Consider the following 22,646-nt stretch of genomic DNA (forward strand, 5'->3'; position numbering starts at 1 on the left):
ATATGTTTTGCCTACTCACCAAGGTTTATTACTCCTGTAAGTTTAGTGTCTTTAATCTCATGTCGTTTCCGAGATCTTTCTGAAATAAGTTTTCATTTTGAGGACAAGAAAACACGCGACCGGAAGTGAATTTTACTAAGATATTTCACGTCACTCTAGACATCTGTAGTCTCAATAACATATATAAAAATCATTTAAAGAACTCTATCTATAGGCGATATGTATGGGAAAATTAAATACTCTTTTATGTAGTTTTTCTCTTATAACCGGAAGTTGTCGTTTTTGTTTCCGGTGGGACTAAAACATATCAAAACTGTGAGAAAGATACAATTACATGATGCAAGTTTCATTCCAAAAGAGAAAAGTTGAAATTTTTTATTTCTTTGATCACTTCCTGTGACGACCGGAAGTGACGAATGACGCTCTTAACCCAAATGGTTTTGTCTACTCCTTAAGGTCTAATACTCCTATAAGTTTGGTGTCTAAATCTCTTACCCTTTCTTAGATCTCACTCGGACAAGTTCTCATTTTGCGGACATTTAAACGCGCGACCGGAAGTGAATTTTACAAAGATATTTGACGTTACTCTAGATTTTTGCAGTCTTGATAGCATATTCAAAACTCATTTCAAATACTTTATCTATAAAAAATATCTATGGGAAAGTAAAATACTCAAATTATGCAGTTTTTTGCTTATAGCCGGAAGTTGACGTTTTTGTTTCCGGTGGGATCAACATATTTCGAATCTACAAATAAGATGCAACAATGTGATCAAAGAAAAAAATCAAAAAAGAAAAGTTGAAAATTTCGATTTCTTTGATCACTTCCTGTGACGACCGGAAGTGATGGCTGACGCTCTTAACCCAAATGGATTTGTCTACTCCTCAAGATCTATTACTCATATAAGTTTGGTGTCTTAATCTTTTACCGTTTTTGAGATATGACTCGGACAAAATATTTTTGAAAAAAACGGAAATCGGACATATCTGACGACCGGACGACCGAAATGAAAGATACATTTGTAGGTATTTTCATTCTCTAATATCCCTGAAAATTTCAAGAAAATCCGTCCAGCCATCTCTGAGAAATCGTCCGAAAAGAAAAGGAGAAAAAAATAATAATAATAAAAAGAAAAAGAAGAAACAGTAGAATCACTATAAGGTCTTCCGTCTGAAACGGAAGACCTTAATAAGAAACAGTAGAATCACTATAAGGTCTTCCGTGAAGACGGAAGACCTTAACTAGAAACTCATTACTAGTAATGAAAAGGTCTTCCGTTATACCACTTCCTGTTTGCATCAACATGTCTTTTCCAACGTCGGTATTAGCCTGAAACTTATGTAAAAACAAAATAACTTAAAAAATACTTTTTTGCTTCGTTTCTTGTCACGACCGGAAGTAATGACGACACACGATTTTTACACGAAGCAAATGAACTGATGACTGACTATAAGTCCTGAAAGTTATAGACTTCAGTCTTTTACTGTTGCCGAACAATTGTGAGAAAAAATTCTAATTTTGAGGACAAGAAAACACACGACCGGAAGTGAACTGAATAAAAATCTCTGAATTTTCTCTTGACTTTTGCAGTATCTACAGCATATGTAAAAAACATTTCAAATACTTACTCGTATCTATAAGTGATATTTATGAGAAAGTTAAACCAAGAAATAACGTAGTTTATCTCCTAAAACCGGAAGTTTAAAGTTTTTTTTTCCGGTGGAATCTAACATATTTCAAAACAGCGAAAGGGAAGCAAGAAAGTGAGGAAAGTTTTAATTTTAAAAAGAAAAGTTGAAATTTTCGATTTCTTCGGTCACTTCCTGTGATGACCGGAAGTGACGGCTGGCGCTTTTAACCCTATGTGTTTTGCCTTCTCACCAAGTTTTATTACTCCTATAAGTTTAGTGTCTTACTTTCATGCCGTTTCCGAGATATCGCTGAAATAACTTTTCATTTTGAGGACAAGAAAACACGAGACCGGAAGTGAACTTTACTAAGATATTTCACGTCACTCTAGACATCTGCAGTCTCAATAACATATATAAAAATCATTTAAAGAACTCTATCTATAAGCGATATGTTGGGGAAAATTCAAAACCCCTATTATGTAGTTTTTCTCTTATAACCGGAAGTTGTCGTTTTTTGTTTCCGGTGGGACCAACACATATCGTAACTGTGAAAAAGATACAGTTATATGATGCAAGTCTTATTCCAAAAGAGAAAAGTTGAAATTTTTTATTTCTTTGATCACTTCCTGTGACGACCGGAAGTGACGAATGACGCTCTTAACCCAAATGGTTTTGTCTTCTCCTCAAGGTCTAATACTCCTATAAGTTTGGTGTCTTAATCTCTTACAATTTCTGAGATCTCACTCGGACAAGTTCTCATTTTGCGGACATTTAATCGCGCGACCGGAAGTGAATTTTACAAAGATATTTGACGTTACTCTAGACATTTGCAGTCTTGATAACATATTCAAAAATCAGTTCAAATACGTTATATATAAAAAATAATTTTGGGAAAGTAAAATACTCAAATTATGCAGTTTTTCGCTTATAGCTGGAAGTTGACATTTTTGTTTCCGGTGGGACCAAAATATTTCGATTCTACACATAAGATGCAACAATGTGATGAAAGAAAAAAAATCAAAAAAAAGAAAGTTGAAAATTTTGATTTCTTTGATCTCTTCCTGTGACGACCGGAAGTGACGACTGACGGATTTAAACATATTCTGCAAACATACTTGTCATGATCTATTACCCTGAAAGTTTGAGGTTTTAATCTTTTACCGTTTCTGAGATATCGTCCGGACATGATCTCTTTTGAAAAAACGGAAATAGGACATATCTGACGACCGGAAGTGACTTTTGCAAAATCCTTAAAAATGTTTTTAGTTTATTTTATTTGTCATAATCCCTGAAAGTTTCAAGAAAATCCATTGAGCCATCTCTGAGAAATCGCTTGGACAAAAAAACGGGAAAAAAATAATAATAATAAACAATACAATCACTATAAGGTCTTCCGACTGAAACGGAAGACCTTAACTAAAAACTCATTGCGAGCAATGAGAGGTCTTCCGTCCGATTTTGAAAATAAAAACGTAAATTCAATTAAGCTGAAAAGGTGATAAAAAATATTCAGACACTCTAGAGATTTAACCCTGGTTGTCAGCGTGAAAATCCAACGTGCTTACCATTAAACATTCACTTTTTTGCATCACTTCCTGTCACGACCGGAAGTAACGGCGATATAAGATTTCCTCGCGATTCAAATAAACTGATGACTGACTACCAGTTCTGAAAGTTTTAGACTTCAGTCGTTTACTGTTGCCGAGCAATATTGTGAGAACTAATTATAATTCTGAGGACAGGTAAACACGCGACCGGAAGTGAATTTTATAAAAAAAAAATCTCTGAAGTTTCTCTATACATTTGCAGTATCTACAAAATGCATTAAAACATTTCAAGTACTTTATCGATAAGCAATATTCATGAGAAAGTTAAATATCGAAATAACGTAGTTTATCACCTAAAACCGGAAGTTGACGTTTTTGTTTCCGGTGGAATCTTACATATTTCAAAACAGCAAAAGAGATGCAATTAAGTGATGCAAACTGTAATTTAAGAAAGAGAAGTTAAAATTTTTGATTTCTTTGATCACTTCCTGTGACGACCGGAAGTTACGACGGACGCGTTTAACCAAAATGGTTTTGCCTACTCCTCAAGGTCTGCTACTCATAAAAATTTGGTGTTTTAATCTTTTACCTGTTTTTGAGATCTCGCTCAGACAATTTTTCATTTTGAGGACAGAAAAACACGTGACCGGAAGTGAATTTTTGAAAGATATTTGAGGTTACTTCAGACCTTTGCAGTCTAAATAACATATTTAAAATTCATTTCAAATACGTCATCTATAAAGAATATTTATAGGAAAGCAAAATACTCAAATTTTGTAGTTTTTCTCTTATAACCGGAAGTTGTCGTTTTTGTTTCCGGTGGGACCAACATCTTTCGAATCTGCGAAAAAGATGCGATAAAGTGATGCAATTTTTAAATAAAAAAAGAAAAGTTGAAATTTTCGATTTCTTTTATCACTTCCTGTGACGACCGGAAGTGACGGCTGACGCTCTGAACCCAAGTGGTTTTGGCTACATCTTAAGGTCTGTTGCTCATATAAGTCTGGTGTCTTAATCTCTTACCGTTTCCGAGCTATTGATCAGGCAACTTCTCATTTTGAGGACAGGAAAACACGCGACCGGAAGTGAATTTTTGAAAGATATTTGACGTTACTCTAGATATTTTAAAATCATTCCAAATACTTTATCTACAAAAGATATTAATGGGAAAGAAAAATACTCAAATTATGTAGTTTTTCTCTTATAACCGAAAGTTGACGTTTCTGTTTCCGGTGGGACGAACATATTTCAAAACTACAAAAGAGATGCCATAATGTGATGTAAGAATTGATTTAAAAAAGGAAAGTTGAAATTTAACGATTTCTTTGATCACTTCCGTAAGCGACCGGAAGTGCCGACGACGAACGAAAAGGTCCCCTCTCCAATCTAGAAATCATGTTCTATCATCTCTAACAAGTCTCCAGTTAATATCTTAAGCCATTCTTGAGAACACTCAAGGACAAAATTTCATTTTAAAATCAGGAAATTGTCCATAACTTGGAACTGGAACCGAATTTACCAAAAAACGGAATTTTATATAAAATTCATATAAAGACCTTTTATCCCTGAAAATTTCAAGGAAATTCATTGAATAGTTTTCGAGAAATCGCGTGCACAAAATTTTGTCTTAAAAAAAAGAATAATAATAATAACTAGATGAGACCTCGTTGCGAGCAACGAGTAGATCTTCCGTTAGATTTGGGAAATTTTGATTACAAGAAAGTAGAATAACTTCAAATGAAAAAAATATTCATATCAATTCTTCAAAATATGCTTAACAACACATGAAAGAGTAAAATCTATCAATTTCAAACAACTTCCGGTCTTTTATATTCACTTCCGATATGACCGGAAGTACTCAAAATGACTTTTAACTCCTCACTGAGTGTGGAGGAGTCATCCCTCAAAGTTTCGAAGAAAAATGAGCATTTTCTCGTCTACTTCCGGTTTGGAAGAAATAACTTCCGATGGAAATAGTATGACTTGAAACAGTCTATTTGTCTCTATTATCTCTATTGTAAGCATTTAAAAAATAAAAAAATAAAAATTTGCCTTTTTTTAAACTACTTCCGGTGGACAACGGACGTCACGGCAACATACACTAATCAAAAAATTCAAATTTACTTGTCACAATCTATCATCCCTGAAAGTTTCAAGACTCAATCTCAAAGCGTTTTTGAGAACACTTTCGGACAAAATGCAACTTTAAAAAAAGAAAATTGGCCGTATATCGCGACCGGAAGTGACGACGGCAAAATAAAAAAAAAACACCCTAAGATCAGATGATTTGCCATCATTGCTGAAAGTTTCATGAAAATGTATGGAGGCGTTCTCGAGAAATCGTCTGCACAAAATCGGTAAGAAAAAAAAAATAATAGTGGAAAAGAAACAACAGAATCAGTAGAAGGTCTTCCGTTGGAAACGGAAAACCTTAATAAGAAACAATAGAATCACTATAAGGTCTTCCGTGGAGACGGAAGACCTTAATAAGAAACAATAGAATCACTATAAGGTCTTCCGTGGAGACGGAAGACCTTAATAATAAGAAGAAACAGAGGAAAAACAATATGTTCCCAAACTTCGTTTGGGGAACATAATAACAGTTTTTGCAAAAACCTATGACATCACAGGAGGGTGGAAAGACCTTAAACAGATGCACAGAATTTCGTTAAACTTTGCAGATATTTAGGACACAGTGTGTAGATGTGCGTATTGCCAGGAAATTCGAATTCCCTTGTTTTTGCCCTTAGAGTTTTGGCTATTATTGAAGAAACTTTCCAGCTAGGTAATAAGGAAATCCACTGGAATTAGCTTTTTAAATGAAATTTTATGTGAAATATTTTATGACCTTAAAAGACCCCTATTGATTGTGAGATCAAAATATTAATGATTCAACACACGCACAAAAGAAATCTTGGAAAGAAGTACACAAGAAGTTCTCAACACCCCTTTTCCTCCCCTACACTTCAAATTAGTGCTTTGCCTTAAATAATTTTATAAGTACAGTATATAAACAAATTTATATGACTGCATCCTAATTTTGTTTCCATCAATAATTGTCATACGTTGGACATGGACTTACACTCATTAACAAATCGAAATCACTGAGGAAATTAATTAACAGTTTGTCAGCGTAATTTCTGCACTGAATTTTCTGAAACTCTGTAGGTATTAATTCAGACATAATGTGTAGATTTGTATATTACCAAGAAATTTTGATTCCATTATTTATCTAGAAACTTCAGCCCAATTACATTTGTAACATATAAAGAACTGAATGTCCTTATTTTCAAGAATTTTTTATGTGATGATTTTTGCAAGTAATGCCCCTTTTTGAATAAAGTGGCAAGTTGTCGAGGCAACTTAAATGGTGGCATATTTTGCTCACTAATTTTATATTATTATGTCGTCACAGCATGCATATTATAACTTCCAACTTAACGAAATGAAATATGTCGATATACAATTTATTTATGTAGACATGCAGTTAACATTCAACTTATTTTAGGCCAGTTTGTCAATAGTATGTAATGGGGGGAAGACTTCATTGATTGATTGATTGTATGTTGTTTAACGTCCCATCCGATAATTTTCACTCATATAGGACGTCACAGTATGCCGTGAAGGGCTTCAAATTTAGACCTATACTCAGCACTTAGGGCCATTGAGCAGTGAGGATTCCTTATCGTGCCAAGCCTACTGTGACACGGGACCTCCGTTTTTAAGGTCTCATCCGAAAGACCTGTGGCTTTCACTTCTAGTGCAATCGATATTATTATTTATTTATTTATTTATTATTTATACATCCTATCGCATTTCATGTATAACATATAATACAAAATATTACTTAATGGCATTGTATGGCGGTTTTTATAGATTACATATATCAAGTACAATATAATAATTATAATGACTTCATGGAGAATTACCATATTAGAAAAAGCTTTTTCTCAATTTAAAAGCATAATGGGTATATTTCCCTAAATTACAGAGTTCATGGACATTGTGAACACCTAATAATTGTACAAATTTAAAAACAGATGGCTTTTGCCAGTAATATATCTTGATATATTTTTTTTCGAAGCTTTTTCAAAATGTGGACAAATTAAAAGAAAGGGATATTCATCCTCTACTTCACTTTTACACATTCTACACATTCTACTCTCCCTAAGTATTTTTTATGTCTTTCTGTCTAAATTTCCAGATTATGAGATAAAAGCCTAAGAAAAACTGTCTATTATATGTTTGTAAATATTACATTTTGATTAATAATTGATTTCTTCCATTAGATTTTGAACACACATGTCAGTCAATCTTTGTTTTATAATTAAGAGAAAAATTCTACAACTTGCTCTATCTTGTTCACATCACAGATATCCTAACCCAATTTCATACAATTTTTGTTTAATAAAAAAGATTCAATTTTTCTTACTGCTTTTCATTCTGTCACAGTTATCACATAGTTCATAATAACAGTTTTTTATTATACAATTTTCAGTAACTAAAACCTTGAACTAGAATTTGAACACACACAATCGAGTAATTTTCATAGGTAGCCTTCCAGTTTTTAAATACAGTGAAGAAGAGTTTGTGTTTTTCCTCACACCTAAAACAGATTTTATAAACTCCAACTGCACTTTTTCTACGTCGCTAGCATTATGACTATCCAAACCTCACAACCATAGTTTAAAATAATTGTTACATAGGTGTCAAAAAGTGACAAAATGGTTTCTGTATTAAGACACATACTTTTAACTTTTGATTTTAATGCAAACATGGCCTTCCATCCTTGGGATGCTAGTTGCTTTTGTGTACAATTGTAATTACCATTAGTATTCAGTAACACACCCAGGTGAACAAACTTATCAACAAGTTCAATTGGGTGCCCATTAATATTCCATTTTTCTGTTGGCTTGATTTTACCTCCGTTTCTAAAAATAACAATTTTTGTTTTCTACACTAACAGAAAGATACCTGCGAGTTGTGTATTCGTATAATGTATCAGTTACTACCTATGTTTACGTCTTAGGTTTGACGCGGCGCGGCGAAAGCTTGAAGTTTTGGGCTTATTACCGGAGAAAACGTCTCCTGTCTACTAATAATTTTCCTCTTATCTTGTAACGATTTCTGTGAGCATTTTCACGTACTTAACTGCCTATTTTCAGAACCTGAGGATTGGATTACCATAAATTTTCTATCATCTTCGTATGTAACGATATATATATATATATATATATATATATATATATATATATATATATATATATATATATATATATATATATATATATATATATGGGATATATACGAGATAATCAAGTAATTTACACATTTGTTCTGAAATTGAGCCCTTTACAATATTAATTACAGACTAATTCCATCAGATACTCATTCAATGTTCAATTAAATTTATTTTGATAAGTCTTGTAAGTTTTGTACTCTTCACGCCTTTTAGCATCCTCGCAAGCCAGGGGTCCTGAGTCAACACGTTGCCGTTGGACCTCTGGCATATTTCATTCAATATTTGTGGGCTGACTGTAGCGGCGTCTTCCGGAAAAATTACAAATCTTGATTGTTTTTCTTATCTCTCAACCAATCACATTAAGCCATTCTATGATAAACAACTTGTAACACGTGCATTTGATGTGTCAACTGAATCCTTGTCTAAGTATTTATGAAAGCTCATCATTTGATCGGTGCTTCTCAATGAGAGAAGCAAGCCCACGATTATTGAATGAAATATGCCAGGGGTCCAACGGCAACGTGTTGACTCAGGACCCCTGGCTTGCGAGGATGGCCTTTTAGACATTCTTAGAAGGTTTTCATTTAATCTAAATTTATTAATCACAGTACTTCTTTTTATGAAATCTGTAAAACACCGAATATTCGAATCTTATATATATATATATATATATATATATATATATATATATATATATATATATATATATATATATATATATATATATATATATATATATATATATATATATATATATCTATCTATCTATCTATCTATCTATCTATCTATATATATATATATAGTGAATATAAATAAGTTTCATCATTTCAACAAAAAAGTTAATAAGTATGTTGTATGTGAAGAATCCTTTACACCCCAGATTTTGTAACATACAAAATACTGTTAATACACTTAAGTTTACCGAAATTATTTCATCCTCAAATTTTAAATCTTTAAAGTCTCTGTAAGTCAATATAAAAAATAAACGATGCAGTCTGTCCTCCATAATTTTTATGTCTTCATTTCTTTCCTTTCTGTTTTCATTGCATGTTTGTTGATATATATTATGCCTCTCTTTTAAGTTATTGTATCATATATTTAGCATGTATTCATTTTTTCACGTTTGAACTATGACGACTTATTATATAAACTGTACCTCGTGTACCATTGGTTTTGGTATGAGTATAATGAATGAACTTGAAGAAAAAAAAGTTGCTTGACAACATACACAAGTGATTTGTTAACATAAATAAAGTGCATGCCAACTTAGTTAATATGATTTAAGTTGCTTGTCAAACACTTAGAAATTGAATCTTGTGAATTTATTTTATATTTATTTATTTTTGATTTTCTTTATTATTATTGTTTTTTTTTTAATTTCAGAAGAAAAATTCAAGAGTGGCGAAAATACTTTTGCTATTCTCTTGCTATACCCTTCAACTCAACATTTAGATACATCGACTACATTTTATCAATTAGCAATAATTACTTTAATTTAATCAGTATTTTATTATGAAAAGTCAATTTATTATAATACAAGCAAAATCTGCTGTGTGCTGTTTGTCATGATCGGTAATACAATAATTACTTTCATTCATATGTCCACTCGATATTTCCCAGTGAACTCGAAATAAAAGACAGTATAGAATCTACCACATCTGTTTTACATTTGGAGTTTTACTGACTATAGATGAATGGGAAACTAATAATTGTATGATAAACGATATGACTTCAGCTTTTCCATCGTCAACTTCCCTTATTTATGTAGCATTTCATCAACTTTATTTGGTGTTTTTATCTCCCAACTGATTTAATACGCTAGAACATGCTCTGAATTTGATCAATTTTTAATACGAGGCAATTAAAGCTACTGACAAATAAGTCGATGTTACATTGATTTCAACAACCCTGTTTTAAGTCAGCTTTTTGCAAATTCTACGGTCGTTATAATGACCTTGTTTGTAAATACATCCTATCGTTGGGTCGTATTTTGTCTCACATGTTTCGAACATTTGTTACGTCATTGTCTTTGTACTAAATTTGACTACGATTACAACGTCTACACGCTCAATGGGATATATCGAATGAAATATAAATGAAAATAATTATTGATAATTGATAAAGCGTCATCAAAATACCTAATTATCGAAATGAAGGCCACAACAAGAGATTCTTTTTCTGCTTCATATGAATACACAAAAAAGGTCTGCTTATAATTAATGGGGCACAATTAGTACTAATGGGATTTCAAATAGATCATTGGAAAACTTCGTCCCCAAGACTACATAGATTTTATCAAACATCTTTTTGTAATTGAATTTTTTATTTAATCAAAAACAACGATATCAAATTTGTATGATATAAAATCTTTGTAAACACAGTACATAGAGTAAATACTCTAATTCAAATCATTATTATATTATATGTTCGAACAGCTTTTGCCAAAAACTTTATAAGCAATAGGTCTTTGTTGCTATAAATCTTACTTTATATCATCAGGCCATACACGAAGAAAATTTTGCCATCATGGATATACAAGACAATCCGTCGTCATTATTAGAATCAGAAGCGGATGATTCTAGTTCCCAGGACCGACCGGTTTGGAGTCGAAAAATAGAATACCTTTTATCTCTATTAGGTTACAGCGTGGGACTGGGTAATATCTGGAGATTCCCATATCTTTGTATGAGAAATGGAGGAGGTATGTATTCTATGCATGTAAGAAACCACTGGTCGTAATCTTCACCTTTTTCATGCTCAAAGAGAAACTTCATTCCCCTCAAAAAGTTTAATGAAATAATGGAATCACCTTGTCTGTCCGTCTATATGACATCGAAGGGAAGTTATGTTCAGTGTCCAGCTTATTTCCAGGGATGTCCATTCCAAACTGCCGTCTTCCCGCAACTAGGAGTACGTAGTTTGAAGCATGCTGTAAATGCTTCATCTGACCTACAACATTTGCTTTACTGACTTTGCTTAAGCTAGTCTTTTTCTTTTTTTCTGCAAGTGGTATCCAAAATACATTTAATTATATAGTCCATTTACGGATCTGTTTTTCGATATAAAAACCAAGCATATACACTTAATTTCCATCGGATTGAAACGTTCAACTTTCATTTATATATGACGGTAAAAGGTGTGGTTGATGATTTTAAAGAATTTGACTGTGTGAAAGTGGACGAGACTTTTTCTTTTTTGGGGGTGGGGATGGGGGGTTGCCTCCCTTCCCTTTTTGATAAAGGTTGCTACGGGTCTGTCTTGTGTTTATTATTATATCTCTCCACTATGATCCTCGAGAAAATAAATCACTTGTCACTGACTGTGTACAGAAATATTTCTGGCTGAATAATTTCTGCCTTGCCGCTTTAAGATTGATCGACCCAATATATTTCTGTAGACATTCAGTAACAAAGTTAATAAGTAAAACTGGTGTTTGTATATGGTATGATTAGAGGCTAATATCACTCAGACATTTTATGCTAAAATTGATTGATTGATTTAATTAAGGACATTTTTTGGACACATTTCTAGCTTAGGCCAATTTAAAATAATGTTTGTTTTCCCTCACCCGACTTAGGATGAAAAAATTGGGTCGGTAGGTAGGTGGGAAATGTTTTTCTCCAGAAAATTTCAACATCAATGCTAGATTTTCAAAATATATTTTGCGGAATGCATAAAAAATGTTTCCTGGAGATTGAAAAAATTTTTAAGTCGGGCCATTTGTAGCCAGTCGGTCGGGAGAGGGCAACAAAACGATTTTTTAAAGGTGGCCTTATCCCAAGTGATAAAAAAAACCTTCTCACTGTCTTTAAATGTTTTTCACCGTTTGCTTGCATTGGATACTTCATCTGACTATATTTTAAGTGACTCGGATGAAGGATCTTTACAGAACTTAATTTTTTATTTTAACGAAATTAATGTTGGTCTGTTGATGTTTTGATCATGTTGGAGTTATTAGTTCTCCAAGGGCAACTCTATTTTTTAACTTATTTAAAAGTTATCAATTGACATATAAAACTAATGCGTCTGTCATAAAAAAAGTGTAATAAAAGTTTCTGAACAGGAAAATCTTAGCTCAATTCTTCGTGATTGTGATTAAGCATTAAGATAATATTACAATACATATAAGAACTGTAAAACAACTTTTCTTTGGAGTGCGACTAAATTCTGCGAAAACTGGGAGATTGTAAGAGTTGCTAGTTTTAAAGTATTAAAACGAATGTTTCCTGCTTAGTAGTGAAGCTATTAAAAATTTTAACATGCAAATCTTCGTTGACGTGTGACGAAATGGCGAACAAAGAAGCTCTGAAAGAACTAAAAAAAAAAAAATAAATAAACAGAAAACACATGTGAAAAGCGATAAAATAATACAATAGTACATGTATATTGCAATTTGTAAATTTCAGGTGCCTTTTTGGTTCCGTTTTTTATCTTGCTGTTCACCAGCGGAGTTCCTCTTTACTTCTTGGAAGTGTCTCTTGGTCAGTTTACTGGAAAAAGCCCCATTGTAGTATGGTCCATCTCTCCCTTATTCAAAGGTACTGTTACATTTTTATGTTTCAATTCAAAAGATCCACATTTTCATGTTTTAATATTGCTCAGCATCTATCTGTCAATGCTTAAAGCATTCTAGTGAAATTAATTTGACTCTCCTCAAGAACGATGACCTGTTTTTTTAGTGAGAAATTATATTCTGAAGAAAGATCGGGCAGCTTTACTATTAATATCTCCTATGTGGAAACGTTCCAAATTTCTTTTTTATACAGTAAATTTTCCAACCAATACATATAGTGTCTGTGTTGTTCTTATCAATAGTGAAAATTACTAGTACTTTATATAAAATAAAATCAGAGAAGCATATTGAATGAATCAAAAGTTAAAAAAAATAATTTTCCTTTGATCTTTAAAACAAACAAATGTACCATAGAGTTTTTCATTGTTCTTTCAATATATTGATAGCTTTTTCGTTATACCAGTTTTTCCCTTGAAGTATGTTTATGGTCAATCATAAGATCTTTTAAGAGCGAAGGACCCTATCGTCACTTTTCTGTAAAGATAATTTTCTACCAAAAGATGAAGATAAAAATTAAAATTCAAAGTAGATTTAAAAAGCAAATCATTGTTAAGATATTGATTTTATAAAGGAAAGTTTGAGACTTTGTATTTCAGGGCTTGGATGGCTGATGATGACGATCTCCTTTTTGGTGGCTTGGTACTTCAACTTAGTCATTGCTTGGGTTCTCTATTATTTTGTCCATGCTTTCTTCCCCAAGATCCCATGGGCTACGTGTGATAATTGGTGGAACACAGAGCAATGCATCGTCAGCCACAAAGATAGACTTAGAATAAACAATTCTTTTACAACAACGAACCAATCCACAACATCGGCTATTTTCAATGAAACTGAATCCCTTTCCACTGTTAATACTTCCTATGGTGGTCAGAATTTAACATACAACACGACGTCTGGTGGTCAGAATTTAACATATAATACGGCAGCATATGAATTTTGGCAGTATGTTCACGATTGTGTTCAATATTAATGTCAATATTAATGCGAGTCGATATCAAACGCTTATTATATGGTGATAGAACCAAAAATGTTCTCATTTCAGTTTTGTGTACAACATGTGAGTATCAACGAAAACTTTAAAAAAATCCAACATTTTTATGAATGCATCTTGTTGACCTAGAACACTAGTCTATACCATCTTCTCTATATAAACTATCTTGAGATATTTGCAGCTAAGGTGTCGATTGCAGTATTTTGCAGCGACAAAATTACCCGTTCTCTCCCAGGACTGTGCAATCAGAAGCTTTAGTGCTGTTCTGGAGAAAAATCCAAAAGTATGAAATCATAAACTCGTGGCATATTCTAGAAGTGGTGTTAATCAGATATGGATTCTCAAAAACACTCCAAAGAACTTTCAGATAATTTAAAATATTTAAAATCACCTAATTTTTCAAAAGTCAGTTAACATCAAAACATAGGACTTTTCTTCACTTAATACGACCAATCCTCACGATAAATTAAAAACTGGGCGTTTTGATGTTATAGACAACTGCTTTTTCAATAAAAACGAACTCAGAAATTTTATCTTGTGATTGGTAATAAACAAAATTACTTTGTTAAAAATCACTCTGATTCTACACACCAGTGCTCTGAAGTTGATATTAAAAAGATACCGGAGATCCTCATTGACAACATCTATGTAATCATCGGAGACCAAGTCTTCCAACAAACTTTGGAAATTGTGATAGCCACTAATTGTGGGTCCTTTGTAACCAGTCGGTTTTTTAAAGAAGATTTATTAAAAAAACTCCTAAATGAGAAGAGGAAAACACTTGCTGTGGTCTTCAACTACACATTCAGATATATCGACGACGTTTTATCAATTAACAATAGTTAACAATAGTCACTCCATTGATATTCCAATCGATATATCCCAGTAAACTCGAAATAAAAGATATCACAGAGTCTGCCACACCTGTTCAATATTAGGATATTTTACTGACTATAGACGATAAGGGCCAACTAACAACTAAATTGTATGACAAACGAGATGACTTCAGCTTTTCCATGATCAACTTTCCTTATTTATGTAATTATATTCCGCTATCACATGTATATGGTGTTTAAGTCTCCCAACTTATTAGAAAACAAATTTTTAAACCAAGGCAGACTATTGATAAATAGGTTGATGTGACAGGGATTTCAACAACATAGTTGAAAGTTAACATTTGGTAAATTCTACAGTCGTTATATAATGACCTTGTTAGCAAACATAACAATACTTACGTCATATTTTGGCTGACATGATTCATACAAATTGTTAGGTCTTCGTTTTAAATTTGACTAAGGAATATTACGTCTGCCTGATCAATACATAAGGCTCACGGCGGTCGACATGGAAAACTTTCTTCTCCTAGGCACATGATCCTACTTCTGAAATCTACGGGGGTCCGTGTTTTATGCCCAGCTCACAGATTTGAATTGTTTGTAGATTTATTTAGATCGATCACTGTTCGTTATCTTAACCTTTTCACCTCAATCAATTAAAGGGCTATATCTATAATTCTGGAAGACCTATAGTTTAAATATAAGCTTCCTGTAATAGGTACAATTCTTGAGAAGCATAATTATCAGTTTTTAAATAAAATGTTATATGCTATTATGAAAGTAGTCCCAGCCACATGCCAATATGTTAAAAATAGAACCTGTAAAAGGTAGGGAGTCCACCACATGATCGTTTAGGCAATTTTCAGAACCCACCACATCCCATTTATACCCCCCCCCCCCCGCCAGTGTGCGTAACAACATCCTTGGGAGACTTAAGACTTCCTATTCAATATTTGACCGGTCACGGTAGCCTGGTGGTAGCGCGCTCGCTTCGTGATCGGGAGGCCCGGGTTCGATTCTCGTTCACCGCGCCGCGTCAAACCTAAGACGTAATCATAGGTAGTGGCTGTTCCTTCGCCAAGCGCCCGGCACTAGAAGTGAAAGTCTCGGGTCTTTCGGACGAGACCTTAAAAACCAAGGCCCCGTGTCACGGTAGGCATTTGCACGATAAAGAACCCTCACTGCTCAATGGCCCTAAGTGCCGAGTATAGGTCTAAATTTGAAGCCCTTCACTGGCATACGGTGGCGTCTCTGTAAGAGTGAAAAATTCTTGAATGGGACGTTAACAACATACAATCAATCAATCAATAATATTTATATGAATTCTTTTGTTAAACTCTTTTCAGCAAAATAAAAAGGGTGCATCTCATGAACCCCCTCTCTGGATCGGCCCTTGAAAACAATCGTGATTAAATTAAGGCATTTTGCCCTGACGACCTGTTTAAAGATGTACACGCTATAACTTGCGTCAGTTAAAAATAAAGTTGGAAATTGATTTATTTTGTTTACCAAATAAAGTTACGAAATTTTTGTAAATTACACAATTGGAAATGAACGCATTATAAAGATCTCAAATTATAATTATTTATTATCCTACTAGGAAAGTTATGCCTCTATTTCAAATCATGCATCATGTGACACTGTCACTACTTTTAGATTGATAAACAAAATTGGCGTCACGAAAACGAGGTAGGCTGTTTGGTATACAAAATAACTTTTGAAATGGATGGCATACGTTTTATGCTTAAAGATACTTATCTTTGAAAACAACCAGTATTAACCATCTACTCTGTAATGACAGATATTAAGTTTTATTCAAATCGTAATCAAAATGCGACGTACCTCGTTGTCTATGATTTCCCGCAGACATGCGTGTCTATATACTGTTTACGCACTTCCTTCATCAATATTCATGAACAGGTTGAATTCTTCCTTGCAGATGTTGCTTAATTGTTTTGTAATAACAAAGACTTATTTAGTAAATTTTGTGGAAAGTAATTATTCTTTATTACACATCATGTTTCTCAAATCATTTAATCATTTTGTTTCACATAAAAAGTCGCGTGTATATCTTTAAAACTACAATATGTTTTTCAGAACAAATCTTCCACAAATGATATAAAAATGTAATTATTCAGTGTCTCTGTCAATATCAAATCAAGGTCAACCGTGATGGTTTCATTTAATGTATTTCACTCTGATTTAATTAACTATCTGTGAATATTTTATATATTTGTACTTGATCAACAATAACGGGGCTAAATAAAACAGTAAACAAAACTGTGGACACAGACGGACAAACAGACTACATTAATTTATAGACAGAATTTTTACTTCAAAATCCAGCCAAATATCAATTTTTCATTAAAAAAAAGTATCATTATCTTTCATTCTATAGATTTAAATTACATTTGACTCGAATAATACAACAATGAAATAAGTAATCATAATCTTACACTTACCTCATACTAATTACAGAACACTTGGAGACATGTAGATGGATAGGCAGACATCCATCAGTTTTCGAACCAATTTTATTTCAATAGTATGATGGATGTGAGTGAAATATGTGCCAAATGAGACATTATGATAAAATACATATTCCCAGTAAAAAAGATAAGAAAATTGAATTTAATGAAGGATATGATTTGACAAAGGGGAAAAACACGAACTCCTAAAAAAATGAAGTTAGGTCAGGTGCCTTCGAGGAACAAGCACCCTTTCATGTCCACCGTGAACCTTCCCTACTGACCAGGTAAACGGAGTAATCTGTTGTCAAAACTAGTATAAAATGGTCTAACAATTAGTAAGACATACTAAGTATGTACGTCAAAATTCCACACAAGGACAGGTTTTATTAATAAAGACCATAGGATTTTCGAAATCGGACTTTAAACAAGACTTATGAAAGTCCTGTTGTCAGTAGCCTGTCCCTATGTTAACTCGGAACATGCTCTGACATACCGAATAAGTTCAGATACATAAACACCATATGTGGGTTATTTTGGAATATTACTGCATAGAAAAGCTGAAGTCATCACGTTTGTCGTGTAGTGTAGTTAGTTTCCCAAAAGATTTATAGTCGGTAAAACATCCAAATGTGAAAGACTGTATTGTCTTTTATTTCGAATTAATGGGATATATCGATTCGACATATGATTAAAAATATATAATAAATTGATATAACATCTTCGATATATGAAATTGTCGAATTGAAGGCAAAATAAAAGTTTTCTTTTTCTAATGTAGATGTTTAGAACTAACTCTGCTTCGTTAACATATAAAACAGGTCATCTAATTAAGGAGCATAATTTGTGCACGTTGAAATTCCAGCAGATTGTTGGAAGACCTTTTCTCCAACCACTATATAGGTACTGTCGAAGAGGATCTCAAGCATCTATTCATTTAATGTCAGAATTCCGGTATATGGAATCGGAATGAATTTTAAGGATTAACTCTGTAGAATACCTATCACAAGATATGACAATTTCGGAATTAAAGTTTTTATTGAAAGAGCATTTGTATAGGATATCAAGAAAATGAAACAAGGAGCCTTGTCCAAGACATTCAATTATACAATAATATACAACAAAAGTCGTGTGTAGTTCGACACGAAGTTGTGCAGTCTTGCTTGTGTAATATGCAATCATCTACAAAATACTGCAAGGAACAACCAAACTGACCATATTTCAAGATGTTGTTTCTTTGAAAGGTGCCTTAAGTCAGTGTTCAAATGTAAGCAAGAAGTATTATTTTTATATGAGTCTCACTTGTCTGCACACAAAATTGGACTCTGAAGTTTCTTTTTAAAAATCAAGAAAAAAATTTGTTAAAAACATTACTTTTTTTCCAATCATTTTCTTGTTATTCATATTTCTCAAACCATTTAATTGTAGATATAATGTTCTTAGACGATCAGATGGCATAGAGTATCCGGGTTCCGTTCAGTGGCATCTCGTTTTGGTTCTGCTTGCTTCCTGGATGTTGACATTTGCATGCCTTATTAAAGGTATACATTCAGTTGGAAAGGTGAGTTCGACTTGCATTAAGATGCTTTCAATTTTTGTATGCTTTCTTTTTTTTCTTTTGATTGCAATATGAAAGTTATTATCGGAGGAAAAAATTATCAGTTTAAAATAGTGAATAATGAGTTCAAAATTTTATCAAGATGCTGATTGGAGAAAATACTGATTTTTTCACTTAGGTTGTGTATGTGACGGTTATTTTTCCGTATGTACTATTGACAATTCTCCTAATACGTGGTGTGACTCTAGATGGTGCAATCGATGGGATACTTTTCTACCTAAACCCAGACTTCACAAAACTTCTACATTTTCAAGTAAGAAATATGTGTCTTAATTTAATAAAGGAGAACATTTGATAAAATAAAACACTTTTTTGAAGATTTTAAAATCATTCTTAAATTGATTGAAAAGACATGATATGTACTTAAATGTAAAATATGTCTTTTCAAACGTATTTATATTCAGGTGTGGCTAGAAGCAGGTTTGCAGGTTTTCTTTTCTCTCGGTCCTGCTTGGGGAGGACTCATCACAATGTCAAGTTACAATAAGTTTAACAACAAGTGCATTCAGTAAGTAATCTGTGTTACAGTTTAGGAACTTAAATCAACCTGAAATACATTAAATATGATATTGCATGTGCTTTTTAACACAGCAGGACTTTATTTTCAAAGGGGGACTATTGTCCTTAAATAAGAACCATTGATTTATCTTTATTACCAAAGGGGTAAAACTTTAATACAAAAGGACTATATTTTTATATTAATTAGAGTACAATTTCCTTACAATAGGACTAATATGTTGTTACTTTGTTTATTTACCATTCTCCATTAGGGACGCTTGGTATGGTACTTTGGCCGATGGTCTGACAAGTTTCTACGCTGGATTTGTTGTCTTCTCCATCTTAGGTTTCATGGCCAAAGACGTTGGTGTGACAATGGAAGAAATTTCAAACTTTTCAACAGGTGGGTTTAGAAAAGTAGAGTTTTCATCAAAGCAATGACCTTTAATGACCTTCGTAATGCAGATTAATAAATATGTCGCTCTCCATTCAGGACCTGGACTAGTATTTGTGGCGTACCCAGAAGTTATAACGAAACTCCCGATGCCACATCTGTGGGGGGTCCTGTTTTTCCTCATGTTGATAACTGTTGGAGTTGACACCCAGGTGACTGAACAGAATGTTTACTAAATCCGCAGATCAAGATCGTATTAGGGTTATTTCTTATACAAAAATCTCGAGTGGAATATATTTTCGCAAAATGTATTTTTTGCTCAAAAGCAAACTGATGGAGATATATTAATTGTTAAGTCAATTTCAATTTCAGTTTGGAATGTTTGAGACGGTTGCAAGTGGACTAGCAGACAAATATCCCAAGCAGTTGAGCTCTCGGAAAATCTTGACAACGGCCATTTTGTGTCTTTTTCTCTTTGTCTTAGGAATTCCACTCACAACTAATGTAAGTTTTAAGTCAGTCAAACAAGTTTATTTGCATTATTACTTGCATATCTTCACTTTTTGATTAGGACTCATTGATTCAAATGCTGATTGGGATACAAGCACAAGTGTTTTTTTATACTTTAGAAAATATATATATTGAGCCTATTTGAAATTTGCAAAATATATATGTTAAATATAAATAGTATCTCTCAGTAATTATCCCTCTGTTTCTTTTCTTTAAGGAGGTATATATGTCTTCCAGTTAATAGACTGTTATGTTGCCACTTTCTGTAACCCCTCTATATTTTTTTATTTAGGGAGGTATATATGTCTTCCAGTAAATAGACTGTTATGTTGCCACTTTCTGTAACACCTCTATATTTTTTTCTTTAGGGAGGTATATATGTCTTCCAGTTAATAGACTGTTATGTTGCCACTTTCTGTAACCCCTCTGTATCTTTTCTTTAGGGAGGTATATATATGTCTTAAATTCCAGTTAATTGTCTGTTATGTTGCCACTTTCTGTAACTCTTCTATATCTTTTCTTTAGGGAGGTATATATGTCTTCCAGTTAGTAGACTGGTACGTTGCCACTTTCTGTATCTCATTTGCATCATTCCTAGAATGTGTCATTATATCATGGATCTATGGTAAGTATTACATGAATACAATTTTTTTTAGAAAGGGGATTACTGTAAAAAAAAACATTCTTGCTATCATTAACAACTAAGAATAATAACATGATTTAACAGGAGCTGAACGTTTCAGTCGAGATGTAGAGCTGATGATAGGAAGACCTATCCCCCTCACCATGAGGATAAGCTGGTGCATTATCACCCCTTTATTCATGATGGTAAAAATTAGCATGGCTTTTAATATATTTACTTAACAGAGATCAGCAAAATAATGAATTATTGTGGGGGAAAAAATTTGCCAGATGACAAAATTTTATGAAGTATCTACATGTTATTCATGTCCAATGCAACACAAATTATAAGAGAGCATAGATGACGGACTCTCTCTATATTTGCTTGTGTACTTATGCAATGTTTGCAAGTGGAATAGCATCATGTCATATTTATTTGTCAGAGAGAACAGTAGAACTCTAACCTAGTGTTTCAACTCCTTGTCCTCTTGTTACGTTACCTCCTGGGAAATATCTAGCAGCTTTGTTACACTTTAAAACCGATATTTTTTTATATTCTGTCAAATTAAGATTTTAAACTATACTTAAGACATAGCAAAGCATTTGAATCCTGACTTGGAGAGATCAAGTTTGTGGAATTTCATGAAATACATGTATCTGGACACATATTGAATACAAGTAATCATTTGTACGAAGATTTTAGATTTTTTTTCGGATTTCTTTGTGATAAAATATTTTTTTTACGAAAAACTTACGGTTAGTAGGTTTACAATGACTTCATGAGTACATACATATTTGTTATTTGTTTTTTCCTTGTCAAGGTTTTATTTCTGATGTCAATGATTATGTATGCCCCACCAAACTCAGCTAGTTATACGTATCCAGAATTCGCCATTGGAATCGGCCAATTTTTCGCCATACTCCCTCTGTTACCAATACCAGTGCTGATGATTTGGGAAATCCTGCGAACAAAAGGTTCACTCATTCAGGTAACATGGAATTCAAAGCCCATAATAATGGACACTTTTTAAAAATTAATCATCTGTAGGCTTAATATCTTTGAATTTACATTAACAAAACCATGCAGTACAGATACATATATCAGGGTCCTCCATCAGCTGTTTTACTGTGTCGGGGCCGACACAGTAAAATTTTCCCCAACATAGTAACAATTCAAATTTTATGCGTGCGACACAGTAAAAATTTTGCGACACAGTAAGATCCCTGATAATCAGAAAATCCGAACATAAATTTTCTATAACTGAAACTTTAATCAAACAAATCTACCGTCTTTCAATTTTTAATGCAGAGCATTTGATTATCTCTTAATTAGGGCACATTGTCTTGCTTCACCTTGCATTATCAATTATGTCCTAGACCCTCGCTGAATTTTACGCATGAAGGACAAAGGCAAATCATGTGTTTTCACACTTCCATGTAACCGTATAATTGCTAAATGCATTTTTAAATATTATTTAAATTTATATATATTAAATATATTTCTTCACTTCAGAAACACGTCTCTAGAATAATGATGGTACTGTGAGTCAAACATCATAACGTAAATTAATTGATGTGCATGTATTGTTGAAGAATACAAATATCAAGGTTTAATATTTACAACTTGTAAATACTTATACAAGTATATTATATAAGTATTTTTCTTAGAATCGTATTTTTTTTTAAAGTTGTGGTGTGTGTGTGGGGGGGGGGGGGG

The 22,646-nt window shown here is 33.0% G+C and overlaps 1 protein-coding gene across 1 annotated transcript in view; it reads left to right on the plus strand.

Annotated features, from left to right (window-relative positions):
- LOC133171800 (sodium- and chloride-dependent glycine transporter 2-like) overlaps positions 1-22,646 on the plus strand; it is a 45,721-nt gene that overhangs the window by 21,924 nt on the left and 1,151 nt on the right. Inside the window, exons 2-13 of the mRNA XM_061306603.1 lie at positions 10,920-11,121; positions 12,827-12,958; positions 13,590-13,935; positions 18,717-18,849; positions 19,025-19,159; positions 19,311-19,414; positions 19,677-19,807; positions 19,898-20,010; positions 20,171-20,302; positions 20,834-20,933; positions 21,036-21,136; positions 21,751-21,918. Coding sequence (XP_061162587.1) covers positions 10,947-11,121; positions 12,827-12,958; positions 13,590-13,935; positions 18,717-18,849; positions 19,025-19,159; positions 19,311-19,414; positions 19,677-19,807; positions 19,898-20,010; positions 20,171-20,302; positions 20,834-20,933; positions 21,036-21,136; positions 21,751-21,918 — 1,770 coding nt within the window. The 5' untranslated portion in view covers positions 10,920-10,946. The remainder of the gene's footprint in view (positions 1-10,919; positions 11,122-12,826; positions 12,959-13,589; positions 13,936-18,716; positions 18,850-19,024; positions 19,160-19,310; positions 19,415-19,676; positions 19,808-19,897; positions 20,011-20,170; positions 20,303-20,833; positions 20,934-21,035; positions 21,137-21,750; positions 21,919-22,646) is intronic.

Source organism: Saccostrea echinata, unplaced genomic scaffold, assembly GCF_033153115.1.
Source record: "Saccostrea echinata isolate AGI-Se365-2 ecotype Australia unplaced genomic scaffold, CSIRO_AGI_Sech_v1 ptg000054l, whole genome shotgun sequence".
Taxonomy (NCBI): domain Eukaryota; kingdom Metazoa; phylum Mollusca; class Bivalvia; order Ostreida; family Ostreidae; genus Saccostrea; species Saccostrea echinata.